Source organism: Desmodus rotundus, chromosome 6 (genome assembly GCF_022682495.2).
Source record: "Desmodus rotundus isolate HL8 chromosome 6, HLdesRot8A.1, whole genome shotgun sequence".
Taxonomy (NCBI): Eukaryota; Metazoa; Chordata; class Mammalia; order Chiroptera; family Phyllostomidae; genus Desmodus; species Desmodus rotundus.
The window spans coordinates 154,703,520-154,718,544 of record NC_071392.1 but is presented as its reverse complement, the minus strand read 5'-3'; the positions used below and the strand labels follow the sequence as shown (position 1 = coordinate 154,718,544).

The 15,025-nt window shown below is 45.6% G+C and overlaps 1 protein-coding gene across 2 annotated transcripts in view; it reads left to right on the top strand.

Moving 5' to 3' along the window:
• Window positions 1-6,838: 6,838 nt before the first annotated feature.
• UBTD2 (ubiquitin domain containing 2) overlaps window positions 6,839-15,025 on the top strand; it is a 38,647-nt gene continuing 30,460 nt past the window's right edge. The window contains exon 1 of one of the 2 annotated variants that reach the window (XM_053926834.2): window positions 6,839-7,295. In XM_053926834.2, the coding sequence (XP_053782809.1) occupies window positions 7,226-7,295 (70 nt within the window). In that variant the 5' untranslated portion in view covers window positions 6,839-7,225. Of the gene's footprint in view, window positions 7,300-15,025 lie in introns of both variants that reach the window. The other variant, XM_071221814.1, reaches the window with a different exon arrangement.

Sequence of the window (15,025 nt, the reverse complement as noted above, 5' to 3'; positions counted from 1 at the left end):
GCTCTGTGTTTGCTCAGGAAGGCATTCAGAAAGTGCTGGGATCACCCAGGAGTGCACTTTCACCCCAGGGCTGGTTCCTCAGGAGCACACAGCAGCAGGGTGTTGAGAGATACCCAAAGCTGCTTCTGGAACTTCATTTTTACCCAAAAATTGGTTATAGGGGGGGGAAAGTTGGCGGTAGAAATTTAAGCAATTTAACCAGTAAGTTGCTTTACACATGTTCATTTTGAAGCAAACACAGACATGTTGTGCAGTAGAATATAAAACTCGCCCGCACTTTTAGGATGGAACTGCAGGCTTTGAAGGAATAGTTTCAATGGGCTGCTCGGGGTTGGCCCGAGGCCCCAGGGCCTTGCTGAATGAAAGTAAAGTGTGAGAAACAGTAATCACTCCTGCCCCTGGCAACTGGGGCCAAGCCCAACAGGAGGCCCCGTCTTTCTAGGTGTGCTTTACTCATGGGGCTCATTTTCAATCCAAATCAGATGCCCCATGGGGGGTGAACTGTGGAGATTCTTGGAAGTACAGGATGGCACAGGAGAAAGAGAGAGAGAGAGAGAGAGTTTTCCTGGGTCTGGCGCTCAAACAACTGAGGCCTAGATGTATTTGATGTGGGTCACAACCTCATGGTGCTGGGGGCTTAATGCTTAAGGGCTATGCTCCAGCCCCCCCCTAAGTGGGGGCCCTAACCCAAATGACTAGCAACATGCCAAGGTAGGAAAGGTCAGAGGAGGGCCTGAACCGACTGCATGGCACGCATAGGAAAGGTCAGGAAGTCTAGACCACGTGACCAGTGAGCAATATGCAAGGGGAGGAAAGTCACCTTGGGGCTGAAGTCCCAGCTGAGTTTTGCCTGTTCCTAGGTACCAGGAGTTGTCCACCCTGGTGACCAGCCATAGCAGGCCTGTGGGCCTTGCTCCGCTCATGTCCGTGTGGCTGCCTACCACACTTTGATCCCCTTTCCATCACACTACTAAATTATAAGACTTTAAAAACTCTTTGTGTGGAAGGAAACAAAAGGAAGATTCTTTACAGAGAATGTTGCTATGATGCCACATTGCACAGTAATCTTGTGTTTATGTGTCTGTCTCCCCAGGGCTCCCCAGGCTGGGACTCCTGGGGCCAAGGGATCGGTTGCTTTTCTGTCTTCTGAGTTCGTGGTAAAGCCTCGGGTCGGGGTGGTGTTCATTATAGTGCTCAGTGTTGAGCAGGCGAATGTGCCCACCCAGTTAGAGTGGTGAGAGGGGAAGAAAAAAAAATAAAATCAAACAAACACTATAGTATGTGTCTGACACATTTTCTTAATGTGAGACAATGTAGCATGGTAATTAATTTGAGTTTAGGCAGAACTAAACTCTCGCCTATAAAGTGAGGGTAATAATAGCGCCTGCCTCACAGGGTTGGTGTAAGTATGTAATAAGCTCATAGATGGGAGGCGATTGGAACAGTGCTAGCACACAGTAAACACTTAGTTGATGGTGGCTATCATTATTATTGTTGTTATTGACATAACCACACACACAAATTATTACTTTTGTATATAGTGGACATTGTGAGTTTCAGCTGCCTATAATCTACTTCCTTTTTTTGGGATAGTATCGCCCTCCTTTTCCTTTGGGGAACCACCATTCCCCTCCTTTCAATTCACAGGATTTGGATGCGACGGGTTTCACTCATTGGCGGTAACAATAGGCACGTGACCTGGACATGGCCAATCAGGACAGCTCAGACTTCTGGCTACAATTGGCTCAACAATGGGCACGTGGGCCAAGCCAAGCCAATGAGACTCAACCTCAGAACCACTGTGAGACATTGAGGAAGAGGAATTCTTTTCTAGGCGTCAGTCTTAACCTCATGGATGCACAAGTCTCCGAGGCACAGTTCTCTGAGGCAGTGGGGCAACCACCGAATTGAAGCGCTATCCATCACGTACTTGTAGAGGGAGCGGAGAACTCAGGTCCGGCTCCGTGTCCCTGTCGTCGGAAGGTATGTACTTCCAGCTAGGTGGCATATGAGGTATAAAGGTATCCTGTTCACCGCTGCTTGCTTTTAAAAGCAGCGAAAATATCGAGCTCGACCCACCTGTAGCACTGATACACAAATGCGTCACACGTCTTTAAGGCTTAAAGCCCCCTAGTCACTCCTTATCTACTGTGCATTTTTCTTGTGTTATTACTGTTTTCCACTTTCAGTGACTAAGCAATCTGTGTGGGTGATATTCTAAGACAATGCCAATATCCATCCAGCTCCTCATCAAAATTCCTTCATATATTTCACATCCATTGGTGATTTTTTGCCTGAACCAATCTTTGTATTTGTATTAGATCAGGCTGCTAAACAGAATATCATAGCAGACCTTTGTTTCTCATACCTCTGGAGGCTGGAAGTCTGAGGTCAGGCTGCGAGCGTGGCAAGGTTCTGGTAAGAGCCCTTTTCTCTTTGTACCCTCCCATGACAGGGAGACGGAGAGAGAAAGAACTGGCTCTCTTCCTTTTCTAAGGACCAGAATCCTTATGGGGGCTGCGCTCTCTTGACCCAATTACCTCCCGGCAGCACCGCCACCAAATAGTATCACATTAGGGCATCAACATATGAACCGGGGGGGGGGGGGGGGGGGCATAAATATTCAGTCCATAGAAACTACTATAGCTGAAAAGTGATGATTTTCCAACTCCAGCCCTTCTTCAGATCCAAACCCACTCTTCATTGCCTGCTCTGTGAAAATGGATATGGGCCCTTTAAATATTGTGCTTTTGCCAGTTGGCACAATGTGTCACTTTGACAGCAGAGGGCACTGGAGAGACATTGCCGGAGGAATTCCCGTTTGCTCACTCAGTAGGCCTCCACAGCATGGGTAGCTTCTCCAAGGCCAGGCTCCTGGGATGTGTACAGCCTGCCCATTGCCTCGCTTCTGCAGCATAGAGAGCTTCTCTCATGCAGCAACTTCAGGTATGTGGCTGCTCCAGCACCAGGTTCCGGCAACGGCAGCAGCTTCTCCAAGGCTCAGCTTCTGCAAGACACAAGAGCCGACACTACCTAGCAGTTCGCAGCTTCCCCAGGCATCCCCCTTCATAGCAGTTTCACAGCCTAATGGCTCTGGTGGGATATGTCCTATGAAGAGCTGTCCTCCATCACCTCACAGGACGGATCTCCAGCAATTTCACTGATGTCACAACTGTAACCTCTCTGCTGTTCACCAAACCAGGGCCCTGTTGTCTATGACAAGGTCTGGCTCTCAGTCCTAGAGGGACCTGTTCCTTAAGTACTAACCCAGAACCGACTCAGCACTGGGGGGCCTGGCTGCTTCGTAGATCCATCCTCTATTCTTTGGAGTCCCTTTTCCTTTCCAGAAAATTGAAATATCAGACACCAAAGCTATAGAAAGAACTTTAAAGAAAAAAAATATACAAATTCTTCATAAATGTAGATGCAAAAATTCTGAACAAAATTTTAGCAAATTGAATCCAACAGTGTGCTAAAAAGGACAAATGTCATGATCAAGTCAGACTTATCCAAGGAATTCAAGATTGGTTTAATACTTGAAAATCCGTCAGTGTAATTCATCATAATAACAAACTAAAAAAGGAAAAGCATATGATCATCTCGCTGATGCAAAAAGGCATTGGCAAAATCTAAATCCATTCTTGAGTTAAAAGAAGAAACTACTCTCAGTAAACTAGGAAGAAGAGCGAAATTCCTCCGCCTAATAAAGGGCATCTGTAAAGACCTACAGCTAACTCTTACAACACAAAACAAACAAACAAACAAAAAGCCATTAAAAAGTGGGCAAAAGGACTTAAATAGACATTTCTCCAAAGAAGATATACAAAGGGCCAAACAAGTACATGTAAAGATGCTCAACATCATTAGTCACTAGGGAAAGGCAAATCAACACCACAGTGAAGTATACCATTGCATGCTCAATACGATGGCTACAATAGTAATAATGATAACTCAAAAAATAGCAAATGAGGTCGTGGATATGGAGACATTAGAAGCCTCATCCATTGCTGATGGGAAGATAAAGTGATGCAGCCACTGTGGAAAACAGTTTGGTGGTTCTTCCATAAATTAACTATTGAACGACTCTGACCCATCAATTCTGCTCCCGAAAGAATTGAAAGGAGGCATTCAAACAAAAATTTGTACATGAATGTTTATAACAGCACTCTTCACAATTGTGAGAAGGTAGCAACAACCCAACTGCCCATCAGCTCATGAATAGATAAACAAAATGTGGTCTAGCCACACGATGGACTATTACTCAGCCATAAGAAGGAATGAGGGACTGATACATGCTGCAACGTGGGTGAACATCATGCTGTGAACACCATAACCCTTCCCCAAAGGCCACCTAGGATTCTGTTTGGATAAAAGGTCCAGAACAGGCAGCTCGGTAGAGACAAGAAATAGATGAGGGCTGAGCCTGGGGTTTGGTAGGGAATGGGGAGTGACTGCTAATGGTGTGGGGTTTCTTTCTGGGGTGATGAAAATGGTTTTTTTAAAATATTTTACTTACTTATTTTTAGAGAGGGGAAGGGAGGGAGAGAGAGGGAGAGAAAGATCATTGTATGGCTGTCTCTCAGGTGCCCCCTACTGGGGACGTGACCTGCAACCCAGGCATGCGCCCTGACCGGGAATTGAACCAGCTTCTCTTTGGTTTGCAGTCTGTCACTCAAGCCACTGAGCCACACCAGCCAGGGTGGTGAAAATGTTCTGAAATTGATTGTGCATATACCCAAACCCATCAAACTATACACTTTAAATTGGTGAAATGCAGGGCACATGAATTCTATCTCAATAAAGATGTTATAAAAAAGAGAAAAGTGCATGCACACACACCAAGAAGGCACCTTCTGCGGGTCTTAAATAGATTAGGCCTCACCTTAAGTTTAGGTGAAGCTAGATGTAAAGAGAAGTGTTAACTAAGGAGTTTGAAGCATTGTTATGGCCCAATTTTACAGGTGAGAAACCAAGCCACGCAGAAACTTAAGGTCACATAGCTAGCACAGGATGGAAGCCAGAGTCCAGCCCAGGAAGTGGATAGCAGAGTCTGTGTCCTTGCTCTAAGAAAAAGGCAGGATGGAGAACATCCATAGCTGAGAATCTCAGCGAGATTGCTCCCTTCCTAGCGCCAGCTCCGTGGTGCTCATCAGAAAGCACTCATCACTTGGGTGCCTACCATCTGTTTAATAGACATCACAAAGTCTTGGTTTCAGCAATTTCTAGAGAGAAATTCAGGACAAAGCAATCCCTTTAAAGATGTTCAGCACGCAGCTCTCCTTCAGGGAAGTGCTGTCTTTTCTGCCTACGTGAATACTCAGCTGAGAATGATAAGCTAGAAGGCTCGGTGACATAGTGCCTGAATGTCAGAGCAACCTGTGCAAACTCAGAAAAGACGTCCATATATAGGCTCGTTCGAACGTTCATGACTACCCACAAATTTAATAAATTTAATCCCGCAGACTTCTATCTCACAAGACATTTCTGTGCTTTAAGTATAGGGTTTTGTTGGTTGAGCCCTTGGTTTTATCTGATTATCCAATGAATACAAGGACCAGAATCTTTCTACATTTTGGACTATTCCCGTCCCCCCACCCCATATGAAATCATCCCACGTCAAAGGGTATGAATATTTTTAAAGGCTCTAGAACCTCATTGTCAAATTGCTTTGCAAAAAGGTTGAACCAATTCACACCCCCACCAGCAATGGATGAAAATATATTTAAATGCAAATTCCAAACTGCAGAGAGGCTCCTTCTTGGATATTTCACCTACATTTCTTTAATTTCTTTGCTAAGCAAAAACTGACCCAGGATGTTAAAAAAATGAAAAGTCATATAAAAATGGAGCAGATAGTTAAAACAGCTCTTAGGCAGAAATAAGCTTTAGAAAGGCCCAAGGAGGATGATAAAAATTTTAAGGCATCATGGTAAGAAGCACAATTCTGACGGGATCATTAACAATTTGGCTTAGATTGGGATAGCAGCTGCCAAGAACGTCGGGTGTGGTCAATGTACCCAATTCCAGTTTAGAAACAACAGAGTATTTTATTTATTTATACTCTACTATACGTCACGGTCTAAAGACAGTTTAAGATACCTTAGGCAGGAGAAGTAGCATTGTGTTTGAGTAATCAATCTCATGAAAACGAACAAACCCATGCCCCTTGAACTACTGGCAGGTCTTATCTCTTCCTACACAGGATACCTCGCCTCTGTGATCTGAGTTCAGTCTGCAGCCACAAGTGACCCCGCTCTACTTCTAATAATGGGGCACAGTGATTTTAGGAGGTATCAAGGTGGGGCAGGCAAGGGGAAGCCTACACCGGATTCTGCACAATCCAAAAGATGCTGGGACCTCCACCTTCAGGCGGAATCCCTCTCTGCTAGTTACTTGGGGAGCCGCCTGGTCCCCGCCGGCGTGTCTTCCATGACTTCCATGCCCCGCTCCCACCAGAAAAAGCTGACAGCCGAGCTGGAGCCAGAAACTCGATCGTGCCCCTTCCCACTTTCTCACTTTTGTTCTTCCTTTCCTGCTCCCTCTCCCTTCTTCCCTTGCCTTCCTTCTTTGCGTCTGCCCTTCTCCCTCCTCCATGCCTCCTTCTCCTGCCTCTTCCCTCTGACCGACCCCGGCCCCCGTTGGCCTCCTTCTCCCGGGTTGGGAGCTCCCTTCCACTCCCCCTCCCCACATTTCTTCCTTCTCCGCTTCCTCTGCTCGCGCCCCGCTCTCAGCCAATCAGCGCGTGGCGCCCCGCGGCCCCGCCCCCCGGCGGTTCCGGGCGGGCCGGACCGAGCCCAGGCCAAGGGTGCGGAGGGCGGCGCCGCCGGGCTGGGGGCGGATGGGGCCCGGCGGGCGGGCGGCGCGAGCGCGGGGATCGCCGGGACGCGGGGGTTCCGGGCTGTGAAGGGGCCAGGCGGGCGCTGCGGCCCGCCCGGGATGGGCCAGCCCGGGCCTGGCGGGGCCGAGCCGGAGGGGCGAGCGGCGCGCGGGTCGGGCCTGCGGGGCGGGCGGCCCGGGGGCTGAGGTAGAAGTGGGCGCGGAGGAAGGGGCCGAGCCAAGGCGGTGGGTGGAGCGGCGAGGGGGGCGGAGGCTGGGCCGCGGCGGGCGAGCGGAGCGGCGCGCCTGTCCGGAGCTCGGCGGCTGCGGCGGCGCCGGAGGAGGCTGAGGGAGCGGCGGCGGGCCCGGACGAGAGCCGGAGGTGGCGGACGCGGCGCCGGGGGCCCCCATGGGCGGGTGTGTGGGCGCCCAGCACGACTCCTCGGGCAGCCTCAACGAGAACTCGGAGGGCACCGGAGGTAGGTGAGCGCCAGGGGGCAGCCTCGGCCCCCCCATTGTTCCGGGCTAGGCCCGGCCACCTGTCCCGGCCCCCGCGGGCCCGCGGGGAGCGCGGCCGGTGCCCCCGCGCCCCTTTGTCATCCCCTCCTCCACGTCACGCCCCGCGCCCCGTTTCCGGCCGCCCCGCAGGCCGCGGGGTCGCCCCCTTCTCTCCCCGGCCCCCGAGGAAAGTCCTCGGTGCGCAGGGGATGGAGCCCCTCGGCCTCGCGACCGCATCCCCTCGGCCCGGGAAACTCGGGCGAGAAACTGCCTCTCTGGCCACCTCCCTCCCTTCCCAGCCCGTTTAATTATTCAGGAGCAGGATGGCGGCGCTGGGGCTGCAGAAAAGCGAACCGATGGGGGGTTGGGGAGGGGAGCCGAGTGCATTCCCTCCGGTGGGCCCCGCCACATCTCTCCGCACCCTTCCTTGTTCCGCGGAGTTGGCTGGGCTCAGCTTTCCTGAGTTTCAGATGACAGCTGCCCCGGTTGGTTCCAGTTGGGCCATTTAAACCTGCAAGTTTTGGAGCCCGGTCGGGGAAGTCTCCAGTGGCCACAGGCATTATTTTCACGGGGGCTGGGGAATCGGGCTGCCCGAGCAAAACGTGGCTTCCCGCTGCAGCACGGGGGTGACGGGCCCGCTGGCCTTCGGGGTGGGCTAGTCAAATTCCTCTCGGTCTTACGTAAAGGAAAATGCAGGATAAAAGTGCAAATACAACTGGAGAGCCCGACTTCCCAGCAGGATCGGTACCTTAAAAGTTTTCGAACAACGGAGCGCACTTTTTGATCGTATTGTCGATAGTTTGCCGAGGAAAGGTATTTTAATCCAGTCGGTTTCGGAGGACAGCAGTGTAACAATAAAATTAATCCGGCCTTTCCTGAAACGACCTTTTACCGAGTTCATTCCGTTGCTGGTGTGCGGGTTAGAATGTTGCAGTTCAAGCAGCAGCAGCAGCAGCTTCTGGGAACAGCGAAGGTGACGTGCGGGGTCTGTTGCAACCTTAGGTTGGATGTCTCCAGATGTGGGGCTGATTTGTGAGTTCCCAAACTAAATTGTTTGGAGATGAAAGAGTTGACAACTTTTTCTTACGCTCGGAGTTGTTGCTTGCCCTGGCACTCGGCTCCGTCTATATGAACCATGCGCACCTCACTTGTGGTGGTTGGGTTTCCTGAGTTCCATGAGGGTTCGCGTGGCCACTTCATTAAAATCTATGGGTGTCCCGTGTGACTGAAGCCCGGGCACACAGCTGGGAGCTCCGTGAAACGTTTCTTGGAAAAAATCGTCCATGAAAACCGCTACTTTATAGGGCTCATCAAGTCATAGTGTTCTTCGTCAGTGGCATATTAGCAGTGAGACCCTCAGTGACAACAAAGCAGGAAGATAAAAAGGGCATGATTGATTTATTTATTGAGAGATTTTACTTACTTATTTTTAGAGAGAGGGGAAGGGAGGGAGAAATGGAGAGAAACACCAAGACGCTGGTCAGGGCTCAAAAGGGCCTGATTTAAAACAGCCTTGAGTTAAGGTCAAGTCGGGGGTCATGGTGATTCTTCCTGCTGTGGAGGTGATCATTAACAGTACCCAAGTGTATTAGTACTTGTTTTAGGTGGTGTTTAGTTTCCATTGTTTCACACTCAAGTTACAATTCTCAAAAACATTTTTCTCTTCTTGGTAATGAACTTGAGCCAATTTATTTAAGCCTTTTGGTAGTGTGACTTAGTGTGGGCAGTTTAGTGTGGGCTTTTAAAAGCATGAAGTCTTCACTTTTGGTAATTTGTTACCAGTGGTATCTTAGGTAGCCTAGTATCGGTTTCTTTGAGAATTGGGTCCTCTGGACCTTACGCTGTGCTATATACCTTTCCAAATTAAAGTTTAGAAAGAAGGAACATAAACTCCCTTATTTTCTTCTGGAGAGAAGGCATGGCCCTGATGTCACTGTGTGGGATGAAAGCGTTATTTCTGAAATGTAATTATGGAAGCCTTTATTCTCCATTACTGACATGGTAGTTAAGAGTCAATTGCGGTTTAAAGGAATTAGCTTAGGTGAGTGTTTCAGGTTCGCAGGTTACATAGTTCTTGCTTATTGCAGTAGGTGTTTGTAGGGCAGGGAAAGACTCTTTCCTACGGGTGTTACCGCAGATCCTTGGCCTTTCAAGCCTTTCAAACAGGCGGTAGTGGTTAGTAGTTGTGATCTGGAAATGGGGTTATGAAAATTTCCTTTATCAACATGGAGGAAAATGCAGTCTTCTGTATTTTCATGACATTTAAGATTTTCATGGCATGTAGTTAATTACATTCACAGTGTCATGCAGACATCACCATAGAATGGCAAATAAGTGTATGTATATTGAGAAAAACTTCCTTCGCGGGGGATTACTTGTTTGAAGGAATTTGGGAAATCTTTGCAAAAGACGGTAGATGCGGAAATGACTTAATTCACATAAGGTTTGTGTTATCTGGAATCTTTTGTAGTGCCTTCCTCTGGCATACCTTGCCTAGATTTCAGTTTTTGAGTTCAGCTACTTTGACTATCATTTAATGCCTAATTTTAATCAAGACAGGTATATTATAGTAGATTACTTCACAGTCCTCTTGAAGCTTCAAGCTTCGAGCATTTTCCGTTGTTTTGACATTTTTGGATAGCATGGTCCTGTATGGTCCCCTTCCTTATTAGGGTGACATCGTGATGCCGGGGTTGTCACCTCTAGACAAGGTTTTAGCCAGTGGCATTTGCTAAGGAATTACCTCTCTTAGGATTTTTAAAAATAAGAAATATGTGGAGAAAAAGAATAAAATGCAATTAATTGAAGACAGCCAGCTAGCTTCTTATTTTGTCCTGTTTTCCGACTGTAGTGATGCACAGAGGTTTTCGCTTTCTGGGCACGTCACTGACTCCCGTACATTGTGATATTCTAAGAGGGCTGACCCCGGTGTCCACCAGTTTCCCGGTTCACAGGAGGATAACTCTGAATACTGGTGATTCATTTCTTTATTTCAGAATGTCTTGAGAATATCATGAAGTTCTTTTGAATATCCATTTATAAGCAGCCTTACAGACACCTACTTGATGAGTAACAGTGGTTTTTTGAATACTAATAGCTACCATTAATCCAGTATTTGTGTGTAACAGGTACTGTGCTAAGTGATTACCTTCTCTCATTTAGTCTTCTACAATTCTGGGAGGTGGATATCATCTCTATTTTAGAGATGGTGGAAGCCAGGAGAAATTAAATAACTTTTTTAGTAAGGCATATTGGATAAATGGCAGAACTTGAACTCGGGGCTGCGATAAAGAATGCTCTTTTCTGCCTGGGCTGGTGTGGCTCAGTGGATTGCGTGTCTGCTTGTGAACTGAAAGGTCGTGGTTTCGAATCCTTGTCAGGCAGGGCACATGCCTGGGTTGTGGGCCAGGTTCCTAGTAGGGGGCACGTGAGAGGCAACCATTTGATGTTTCTCTCTCTTTCTCCCTCCCTTCCCCTCTCTCTAAAAATAAAACAAAATCTTTAAAAAAGAAAAAGTGCTCATTTTTTTCCCTAGTTACATTTAAAAAAAAATCGTAGTAAAATACAAAATTTGCCGTATTTAAACCTTTATCAGAAATAAGACTTGCAGATATTTTCTCCCACTTTGTAGGTTGTCTTTTTACTTTCTTGATGGTGTCTCTTGATGCACGAGTTTTTAATTTTAATGAAGTTCAATTTAGGTTTCCTTTTGTTACCTTGTGCTCTGGCTTCAATTTTAAATACCTATGTATATATTTAATTCTTCACTGATGGAGAAAGAATAAATCTATAGCCAGTTATTCACAACTCTTAAGTAACATTTGCCATCTTAACTGTGAATAAAAAGTTGTTTTAATGTTATTTCCTCTGTCTAATTTGGTAAAAAGGTTGATTAGCAGTGAAATGGGATTTAGAATGTTGACAGAGGTAACTTATAAACCCACTTCAACTTCTTAATCAAGAGACGATTGTTGTATTTTCTAGGGAAGCATTTTACAATCAACAAGCATTGAATGCCCACAATGTGCCTAGTGAATTGGTTGCTTTTGTTCCAAAAAAAGAAATCATGGTCCTATTTCTTCTGTCAAAATTGATTTGAAGGAAAGCATAATAGAATATATACACATAAAACAACTATAAAACACTATATAGACATATAAAACCAGGATAAACGGTGAAAGTGCTGAAGGTAAAAAAGAAGAGAGAAGGATCTCAGTTGCTCAAAGGTGTGAGCTATGGTCCTTCAGCCAGCCAGCAGCATTAGCATCACCTGGGAGCCTGTTAGAAATGCAGAGGGTCAGGCCCCAGTCCTTGCCTGCCAAGTCAGAATCTGCATTTTAACAAGATTCTCAGATGATTCTCATACACATTTAAGTTTGAGAAGCACTATTGTAGGATTGCTTCTGGTGGGAAGGGGTGAGCACGAGGAACCCATTGAGGGGAAATTGGCATCAGTTGGTTTATTGGATGTATCAATATAGAGGAGGAAAGAAAAAGTAATCCCGTAATTTTGAACCTGGATGACCAGGAATATTGAGGAGACTTGGCAGGTCTTGGGGAATAAGAAGGAGCAGTCCGCGAAAGGCATAGTTCAACTTGCAGTATGTTAAGCGTTAGTCGGCAGAAGAACGTTAAGTCACAGCAGTATTTAGGATGGTGAGAGGCTCCGATCTGGTAGAACTCTGAGATGTTCGACTTTGGGGTCTCCTAGGGGCGCCCGACCGAAGGTACAAAAGTGAATGACTGCTGTAAGTAAGTGAAAAGAGAAGGAAAGTACCAAGAATTTAGTCATGAAAATCTCATAAAAGGTGGAGAAATGAGAAGTCACTTCTCCGGGCCTGACTGTAGTAGGTGCTTCCTGTACTGAATTTTGTTGAATTACTGGGAAACGCAGGAATATAGGTCTGACTGTGAACTTGATAGATCTGATTGTTTTTGAGAAGACTATTCTTATAACTTCAGAAAATAATTTGATTTGTTAACTAATATCATTCTAATATGGTATTTGCAGAAATGCTAGCCGCATCCCTATCCTAGTGCAAGATAGACTTGCTGGGCATGCAGCCCCGTAATACCCCAGCAGCCTCGTGCACTGAGGTTGGCGTGCTTTGGAGAAACACATTCCGTGAGACGTGAGTCACTTTCTTCAAGAGTATCTTGCATATCTCTTCCTTACGTATTTTCAGTGTCCCCTATATCACTCCTACACATCATCCAACTTGGTTGTTTATTGGATTTTCTTACGCATCTACTCCTAGATCTGTGCCTATGATAAAAAATGAAGCAGATTTGAGCGGGAGGGCTGAAGATTTAGTCTCCTTTCATCCCTAGTGTGAGGGGCGGGGATACAAATCTTTCATGTTCTCTGGTCTTTACGAGAGGGATGCCTACAATTTCATACCAGTTGGAGAGAGACGTCCTGTGAAATAGGAGGCATTTGCTTGATGTGAAGCAGAGGGTGACTGATTCTACCAGGAGGACTAGGGTTGTGGGGAGCAGGCCACAAGGAAACTAGGGAGCAAGTACGTGTAGGTTGGGAAATACAGTGATACTCTGGGTAGGTAGGTGTGGTAGGTATGAGAACTGAATTTAGATGCGAAAGCTTGAGTTGGAAAATACTGGGCTATGTGGGAAGCTGAATCCTCTTTGGGAAGAGCTTTAAGCACTTGAATTTATGTTAAAAATTGACATGGAATGTTGCCCTGCCTAATGAGCTACCTTCCGTTGGGCTAGTCCTGCCTGTTTTTAATTTTCTACCAAAAAATTGGTATTCTTTTATTTTCTATAAAGTATATTTCTATAGAAATATAGAAGTATATTTCTATAGAAATATAGAAGTATATTTCTATAAATATAAATAATATACATAGAAAGTAATATATTTTCAACATAAAATGTTGATTTTTTTTTCCAGTTAAAAATTATCTTGGAATTTATGTTGGAAAGGCATTCTTGAAGAAGAGTCTCCTTATGGGTATTAAATGTGCTGGTTTTCACCTCTGGTTTTATTTAGGAATCAGTAGCTAGCTAGTGCTATATACTGTGGACAGAAACTTTAAGCCACTAGGAATGTAAGGAACCTTTATTCCTCTGATTTTTGATAGCCTATAACGCCTCTCTTTCGTATGGAGAAATTTTAGTAGATGTTATTTTAAAATCTGATTTGCTTCAGTGAATGCAAAACTTTGGCACCAGGTGAGTAATACTGTACTCTGAGTTTTCTAATGAGGATGATTATTGAGTGTTAATCACTAGTAATAAGGAACTTTCGCCTTTATGGTATTGATTAGTTGTCTCTCCTGTGGCTTGTAACCAAAGCAGAGTCTTCTCTTGTTGCAAGAAAGCAGTAGGTTGAGTTGGTTAAGCAACACGATCATATTAATAGGGCTTGATGATCAATTTGCTGATTTAGTGATTCTCTCATTTTTCCTCACTGCAGACCACCTGAATGGTTTATCTTGATCTGGTGGACCACTGCGCCAGATTCTCCCGCTACCCCTCACCATCCCTACCCAGCTTTCTGCTTCTGCTTACCGGGCAGTACTAGGCTACCAGCAAGCCCCTCAGGATTCACTGGTAGTTCAAGGACCATAGGCTGAGATTTACTAATGCGCATGTACGTAAACAATCAGCATGTATTCGTCTTGCATCAGCTGTCTGACTTTCTGTCATCCAGAATCAAATTTGTTTCTGAATATCTTCCATCCATATATTGATCTGAGAGGTTAAGTATTGCTGAGTATACACTGGGTATTGTAATGCCAAATTTTTGCATGTTTGCAGTGGAACTTTCAGAAGTTTCCATTATAGCTGTTTTCAGTCATGAAGTTTCTTTTGAAATTAGATGTCTAAGAAAACATGTGTGAAAAGCATTAAAATGAATTTTATTTGTATGGGGTCTTAATGATGTATATTTGCTGAAGACTTGAGTGGGTAATGACTTGGTGACTTGGGCTTCTCTGAGTAAGTTCTTGCCCTCCCAGGAAACCCTCCAGGTAATTTTTTTGCATTTAAGATAATTGGCTTGTAGGTAGGTGTAAGCAGGTCGGACTGCTTCTTCGCATTAGTTCAGATAGTTTCCAGATTGTGGTGTGTGACAAGAGTGGCAAAGTAACAAATAGTCCAGCTCACTTAAGTTAGGAATCACTTCAACTTAGGTGAAACACTTCATTTTTTAGGTGAATTAAGATGGTTCTTCTGAAACTTAAAAATAGCCAGCCTCCCTTATTTCTGCCTACTGCTCTGTGAAATCCAATAGTTTGTGGTTTAATGGAGGAATCGTTTATTTAAATAATTAGGAAGTGTTTTAAGTCTCTACAGCAATGCTGAAAGTAGTATGGAAGCTCAAGGAGTAATGGGGAGTCGGGCCAGAAACCTTCACTGAAGAATAGGTGGCATAACAAGTTACCCTTGAAAGAGGCGTAGATGAAGAAAGGGCAGAAGGGTGTTCTGTATGCAGAGGGAATTACTTGTATCGAAATAGGAAAAAACATGGCATTTTGGGGAACTGGCAAGTAGCCTGAGGAGCGGATGGGTGAAATGTGAAGTTATTAAAGTATTATGTTGTCAGATTTTGGGAGGCATAGTTACCATAATCAGTAGACCAAGTTGTGAGACGGTAGTAGAGGTGATACTGGTTAAGTGCTGTAAAAACTTTTTTTTTTTTTGCCTTTTGCGCATCTAACGAACTAATTCCCATTCACTGCTGTGT